Here is a 6,675-nt window from a genome sequence, read left to right as displayed (position 1 = left end):
AGGGAAGGCAGGGAGACGGTTGCCATGGCGACAGCGGGAGGAGGGTATCCCCGCCGCACCATTCTCCCTGGCAACGCACATCTTTTGCCATGGCAACGGGGAGCAGGAGGCTGCGGGCCAGGGAGGGGTGCGGGCAGCCGGCCCCCCTCGGAGGGGAAGGGATTATCACTGCCTTGGGCAAACTGTCCTAAAAATTTGCCAGCCCAAGCGTGAAGGCGGCACCGCGCCCAGCTGCCCCGCACGAAACCGGGGCTGGCGGGGGCGAGGCGGTAGTGGGAGGGGGGGCATGGTGGCAGAGGCAAGGGGTCAGTCCCGAGGAGCAGGGTATGATCAGGGCAATATGCATCAAAAAAAATAACTGTCAGGCCTGGAAATGCAGAACTGTGAAGGTTACAGCGATCCTTGCAAATCGCGGCGCTGGAGGAGCAAGGAGGAGAAGCCCTGGGTGTTTATTTTGTTCACTCGACAGCGAAAGCCAGGCTGCTCTCCCCGTCCTTACCGTGGCAATACAAGAGGAGACATCTGCTTTGGTAACCAGGGAAGTTTCAGGTAGACACTTATCTATGCACACAGGAGAACTCAAAGGTTTGTTCAGAACTGCAACGGCTCCTCAGTTTGGTTTGAGACCAAGTACATTTTCCACTAGTGAAGGTCTCGGCCCAGGCCACAGCGTCTGCACGTCGTTTCCAATAAATAAAAATGTTTTAAACATCCTGTGTGCCTTCAGCATGAAAAGAAAAAGCACACCTTACTAAAAATGTTATTGGGAGGGTCACCCTGAGCTGGAAAAAGAGACCGGTCTGCAAGTGTCAGCGTGCACACAACAGAAATGAGCGTTTGAGGGACTGGCACATCTGGGCTTTGTTTCCTGTGCGCGAGCGAGGTGTCAGATTTAGGTCACCCCACTCCATGTTTAAGCCGTGGTTCCTGTGAGCACCTTCTAATACCGCTCTGAACCGCTGCGACACGGCGTGATGCAACACGCAGAAAGCGTGAAACATCGCCGGAACCGAAGGGATCGAGTGTTGAAGAGCTTCCGTGCAGAATCATTGCTTTATAAGGCCGGCTGCCTCCAAGCCTCCTGCAGCAGCAGCAGCTCTCTCCTGTCTTCTCAGCAGTAACAAGATCCAAGATCCCGCGTCCCTCCTGCGTTTACAGTAAGACTTTTGCTGCCGGTATGAAGGAAACCCAAAAGCATCGGGTTCAGGGGCGGCGGGGAGAACTCACGTATATATAATTTCACCCACTCAGCAAATCTGGGTGTATGAAGTTCCCCGGTGCCCTGAGAAGCGAGCGGATTGTGTTCCCCCCTCCCTATAGGGTTACTGCCAACCACGGCCCCGTCCCCTGACCCATGGGGCAGCCGTCGCCCCACACCGACTGCCCCCAGCCCCATTAGGGGGGTTTATAGTTACACCAAAGCCTTCTCCAAGCCCAGTGCGGGCACCCTGCCCCTCCTTGCCAACAAAGCCACTTAAAAGGAAGAAAAATAATCCAGGTGATTCGCTTCCCTGGCCCCATCACCGCGACCACTTCTGTTTCGATCGCTGGGAAAAAGCCAGGACAAAGAGCTCAGTCGTACTGGCAGCGAGGCAGCCAAGCCCTGCTGCAAAATATATTCCCTTCTGTTCGTGCCCAGGAGCGGCCAGGACACCCCGAAGCACAGCAGCCAGGCCAGCCCCCCCGGGAGCATCGCCGCGCGATACGTGGAAACCCACAGCGCCTGCATGGAAAAAGCCAACCCAGGCTGTCACAAACTTATTTATTTATGAAGTGTGAGGTAATGAAGAAAGTGCTAAATCTGACCACAGTGTTAACGCTAATGGTTCTCAGCAGGTCAGCGGGGACCCCAGGGTGCCGTCCTGCGGGGCCACCCCTGCCAGCACCCCCGGGAGGGGACAGGGGACTCCCCCACCCCTGTACTCCACGGCAGGCGGGGGGAAGCCCCCACCAGGCACCCAACCTGCCCCCTCCAGCCAGGCTCCTCACAAAGCCCAAAGCTTTGCTGGGGATTTTAAGTGGCTGCTTGTGAGGGGGTGCTCACAAGGGTGGGAAAGGGGGCAACAAGGATGCTCACAAGGATGGAAAAGGGGAAAAAAATCCCCTGTTATTGCAAATGGGTGGTTTGGAGAGCTGCAAGGGGGAAACTGGCCTCCACGAGGACTCAGCTCGAGGGTCCGGCAGGAGCCAGCCCCTTCCTGATCTCCCTAAAGTGCAGCAGGACTGAGCCCTCCCCCACAGCAGGAGCCCCCTTCCAAAAAAAAAAGTTTGTATATATATATAAAAAAGCAAACTCTTTACCAATACTTCTCAAAAAGTGGTACAAAAATACAGTATAAAAACACAGCCTCCAGTATAAGACTCGCAGTTACAGCAGCAGTTTCTAGAACATAAAAAAAAAGTCCAAGACAAGCTACTGCGTGAAGTGGTAAGAAAGTGAGGTACGGTCCAGCCGAGCAAGGGGATCACCCGCGGGGGGCTGTCGACCCTGGCAAGAGAGACATCCTGCCATCGCCCTCTGCGTGGGGATCTGTCCCAAGACGAGCCCCGTGCTGGGCTCTCTGCGTCTGCCTCTGCCTGCTTCCCTGAGCCGAAGCAGACCACGGGATTTTTAGGGCAAGACGGACGCCCAGGGCAGCTCCCTGTGATGCTGTCGGTGGCAAACGGCAGAGAGGGGTGCAGAGGCTGCCGGGGAAGGGGGAACAGGGTTGAGTCTGCAAATTGAAGCAGTCACTTGAGAAAGATTCACAGGGGAAAATCTCACAACACCCGGTGCCAAGAAGCCAGCCGCAGACAGCCGATGCGGCACGGGGGTCCCCGCTGTGGCCCCGTTCCCACAGCTTGGAGCATGACCGCAGCCACCTCACATGCGGCGACCACCGCGTGCTCCAGCCCCCTGGGGCCAACAGTTCAACAAACAACCAAAAAAAAAAAAAAATGTGCAAATTGAGAGGGAGCCAGGGGGTTGTAGGGACCGGGGTGGGGGACACATCAGGTGCTAGTGCCCCTTCAGGTGAGCAATCCGTTTGAGGAGCTGGCTCTGCCGCAGCCGCAGCTGCCGCTTCTCAGCTGCCATCCTCCTCTCGGCACTGATGAGCGACTGCAGGTACTCGGAGGATTTGCTCAGGATCACCACTTTGGGCGTCTTGGGGCAGCTGGCGAGCCCGGGCACCTGGTCCCGCAGGGCCAGGAAGCGCGAGCGCAGGTCATTGCGCCGCTTGCGCTCCAGGTAATTGTGGTTTTTCCTCTTGGCCACATCCTCGCTGTCGGAGCCAGGGCTGCTGCCGGCTTTCGGTAAGCCGTGCTCAGGCAGCGCGATGGCAGGAGCTGGCTCCGCGGCGCTCGGTGGCTCAGCCTCGTCCCGCTGGGGTGGCTCCGGTGGGGGACAGGCATCCGGCGGCGAGCGGGCAGCGTAGTTGTGCTGCTGCTGGTGGACGGAGATGTGGAACCGTTTCATACAGGGGTCCAAGGGGTCGGCACGCAGCGTGATGGTGACCGGCTTCCTCAGGCTGAGCGATTGTCTCTTCTCCACCGTCACCACGTCGATCTCCTCGCCTTCTGCTCAAAACAGACACGGAAAAAAAAAAAAAAAAAAAAACAACCAAAAAACATCCCCATCAGCTAGGAGCCCCAGCTCACCCCTCGTCACCCTGCCAGGGCTCCCCACAGCCCCTGGATGATCTCCCCTCTGTTGTCCCACAAAAGTTTGCTCTGCAAAGCCACTCTGCGACCTCCAGAAGGGATTATGTTGTTTAAATGCCTTTCCGATACCATCGCACAGGAAGAAGCCTTCCCCCCACATCCATGTGCCCAGTCCCCCGATATTGGGATGGGGCTTTAGTTCCGCCTCTCTTCTGCGCCAGGAGCCACGGGTGTCCAGGATAAAGGACCACGGGCAAGAAAAGCCCACTTGCCCAGGGAGGGGAGAGGAGGAGCAGGATGCTGGGGACCCGGGACAGCCTGACTCCAAAGTTCATCCCGGTCGGGCACTTTCATGGCCCATTGGAATTGTAAATGAGGGACGCGGGGGCAGAGCCGCCCTTTGTTCCCCTTGGCCGCAGTTTCCCACCTCAGTGACTCGTTACTTTTCACGAGTGACAAACCCCATTCAGGCCGGGCTCCCCGGGGACAGAGGGGACAACCCCCCAGGGCGCGGGGGGGAGGGAGAGGTGAAGGGGTCCCTCCGACAGACTCGGTGAACCTCGAAGGCATCCCAAGCCCAGGGGTCAGCGTGGGGAGGTTATCAGAGCTGCGAACAGCAAGACCCAAATAAAGCACAACTGGACCCAAAGCAGCCTGCCTGTTGGCAGTGCGGCTAGTCCTGACCTAGCAAAGCCCAGCAGCACGAAGCTGGCCCCAGGGGACAGTGGGGTGACCTGGCCTGCGGTGGCTCTCACCGCAGGGATGCACTTGCACCATTTTTCTTAGACTTTCTTGGGGGGAAGATGCAGCCGGTCACTGAAAGTCCCCCGAGATGCTCAAACCCTCACCGGCACCTGGGGCAGAGGCCTGGCCCCCAGCCCTCCTGCGACAGGGCCAGCAGTGGCCACAGGACCTGGGCTCCGGGTCGCCCTCCTGCTTGCAGCCCCCAACCCGTGCCCCGGCCCCCCAGGCTCTGGGGGCTCTGCCCAGTAAGCCCAAACCACTCTGCCACTGCAGCTGCCGGGAGCGGGGGGGCTCTCGCTGCCCCTACGCTCATCAGTGTCACAACCCGACCGGTCTCAGCCACGTGTGTACACACACATCCCCCCACGCTCATTAATAAAAGTCAGACCGCGATGCCCCGCCTCCCGGAGCCGCCCATTGGCTGCCTGACGACTCCGGCCGGCTGCTGTAATACCGGATTGGTCCACGCTCCTGTCCATCAGCGCGGCCCCGCTCATTGTTTGCAATCTGTTGCTTTTTTTTTTTTTTTTTTTTGTTCGGCGCCCACGTGGCGCGGCCGGATCGGGACCCCACCGGGACCGGGACCCCTACGGCCGCTTCCCCCCGCCCCCCATCCCCCGCCGGCCCCGGTTAAGCCTCTTACCGCCCGTGACCCGCTTACCGGCCGCGGGCTCCTAATGGCATTAAGTCCCCGTCGCGCACCGTGACTCACCGGGCGCAGGTCGCTGCCACCGGCAGATTTATTAACGGGGTCAAGGCACCGCGGGGCCGCGACGGCTCCCCCACGGCAGCCGAGTCAGCCCGGCGTCCGTGGGAGCGAGGGAAAACGGCCCCCGCCACGGAGCGAGTGGGTCTGGGGAGACTCGAGTCGGGGGGATGTTTGGAAACAGGGGCTGAAAGTGGGCGGGTTCGGGATGGGATGCGGGGGGGCTGGCACCGCATTGCCCCTGGCTGGTGGGTTTCAGAGGCACCCGCTTCCCAGCTCGACCCCTTCGTGTAAAAACGCCCTGCCCACGCGGGACAAGCAGACGCGCCCCGGGGGTGGGCTGGGACGCGCCGCAGCTGATACGGGATGTTCCTGCCCCATCCCACGGAGCCACCGCCCCGGGGGATGCGGCCGCTGCCCCGCAACCTGCCGGCCCCAGGGGATGTTTTGCTTTTTGTCCCCAGGAAAGCCCGTCCCGCGTGGGCCCCGTGAGCGTGGGGCGCCAGGGGAAGCAGTCGAGGTTAGGAGCCGGCAGCAGAGCACGCTGCAACGCTCGGGGGAAAAGAAAAAAAAAAAAAAAAGAAAAAAAAAAAAGCCAAACCAAAACTTTCCACGGTGAGCTGCAAACTTGCCCCTCGCCAGCCCGTCCGTGGGGCCACTGCGAGCCCCACGCACCCTTCCGCGAGGGACGGGGGTTTCCCCGAGCAGAAGCCCCGCGGGAAGGGGAGCAGCCCACCCGCTTTGTTCGTGGGGCCGGGACCGGGGCTCGCTTGAAGCCGCAACAAAGGCGCTGCCCGGCTTGGGAGGCTCTCGGCACGCGTGGACACGCGTGTTTTCCACGGCGGGGTTGCGGCAAGGCTCGGAGCGGGGGGGCGGCCCGCACCTCGGTCCCTTACCGGAATCGCTTTGGCCCTCGGATCCCGAGGATGCGGGGACCTTGCTCTCGGCCAGCGGGCAGAGGAAGACGGCAGCGGGATCCACGCACTCGCTCACCGAGCTGCTGAACCCAAAATCCTGCGCGAAGGAGGGTTTGTGTGGGGTGGCCCGCTGCGTCCCCGCGGAAAGTTTCTCTGTCATCGCCTTCTCCAGCCTCTCCCGGGCTGAAAACCCGCTCCACATGCAATCCTTGAGGATAAAAGCGCTCAGGTTCCCGAAGATCTCCCCGCTGCCCAGCAGGTACTCCGGTTCCTCCCCGCTCAGGCAGTAATGGGGGAGGCAGCCCGAGCGATCCTCCGCCCCGGAGCCGCCGCCTTTCTCCCCGGGGATGCCCAGGAGGGAGATGGGCGGCGTGGGGACCAGTTCAAATTTCTTCCAGATATCTTCGCTGGGTGCCGTGGAGCGGTGGAAATCCTCCAGGGCTTCGTGGTCGTAGAAGTAGTGGTGGTACGAGTCCAACTCCATCTCGGCATGGGGGGAGTGGCAAAAAAAAAAAAGGGGGGGGGGGGAAGGCACCCCCTCGCCCAATTTGCAGCCCCCTCCCTCAGGAAAGGAGCACCTCTAACCCCATGGAGGAAGGGGGGAGCCCCCTGCCCCCGTGCACCCCCCCGGCCCGGCGCTGCGGGTGGCGGCGGCACCAGGCACCG

The 6,675-nt window shown here is 60.8% G+C and overlaps 1 protein-coding gene across 1 annotated transcript; it reads right to left on the bottom strand.

The window, feature by feature from the left end:
* Positions 1 to 1,745: 1,745 nt before the first annotated feature.
* Positions 1,746 to 6,493, bottom strand: MYCL (MYCL proto-oncogene, bHLH transcription factor). The gene is made up of 2 exons (XM_086765092.1): positions 5,989 to 6,493; positions 1,746 to 3,558 (listed from the first exon to the last, which is right to left on the bottom strand). Exons 1-2 carry the CDS (start codon positions 6,491 to 6,493, stop codon positions 2,999 to 3,001), a joined length of 1,065 nt encoding a protein of 354 aa, XP_086621218.1. The 3' UTR covers positions 1,746 to 2,998.
* Positions 6,494 to 6,675: the final 182 nt, after the last annotated feature.

The sequence above is a fragment of the Chlamydotis macqueenii genome, chromosome 22, assembly GCF_036417535.1.
Source record: "Chlamydotis macqueenii isolate bChlMac1 chromosome 22, bChlMac1.mat, whole genome shotgun sequence".
Lineage (NCBI taxonomy): Eukaryota > Metazoa > Chordata > Aves > Otidiformes > Otididae > Chlamydotis > Chlamydotis macqueenii.
This window is presented reverse-complemented; position numbering and strand designations above follow the sequence as displayed.

What these genes read in the sequence shown, in the direction of transcription:
- MYCL (XM_086765092.1), bottom strand. Translation starts at nt 6,493, where the DNA reads ATGGAGTTGGACTCGTACCACCACTACTTCTACGACCACGAAGCCCTG. An exon ending in CGAGGGCCAAAGCGATTCCG is followed by an intron (nt 3,559 to 5,988) that starts GTAAGGGACCGA and finishes TGTTTTGAGCAG; the next exon opens with AAGGCGAGGAGATCGACGTG.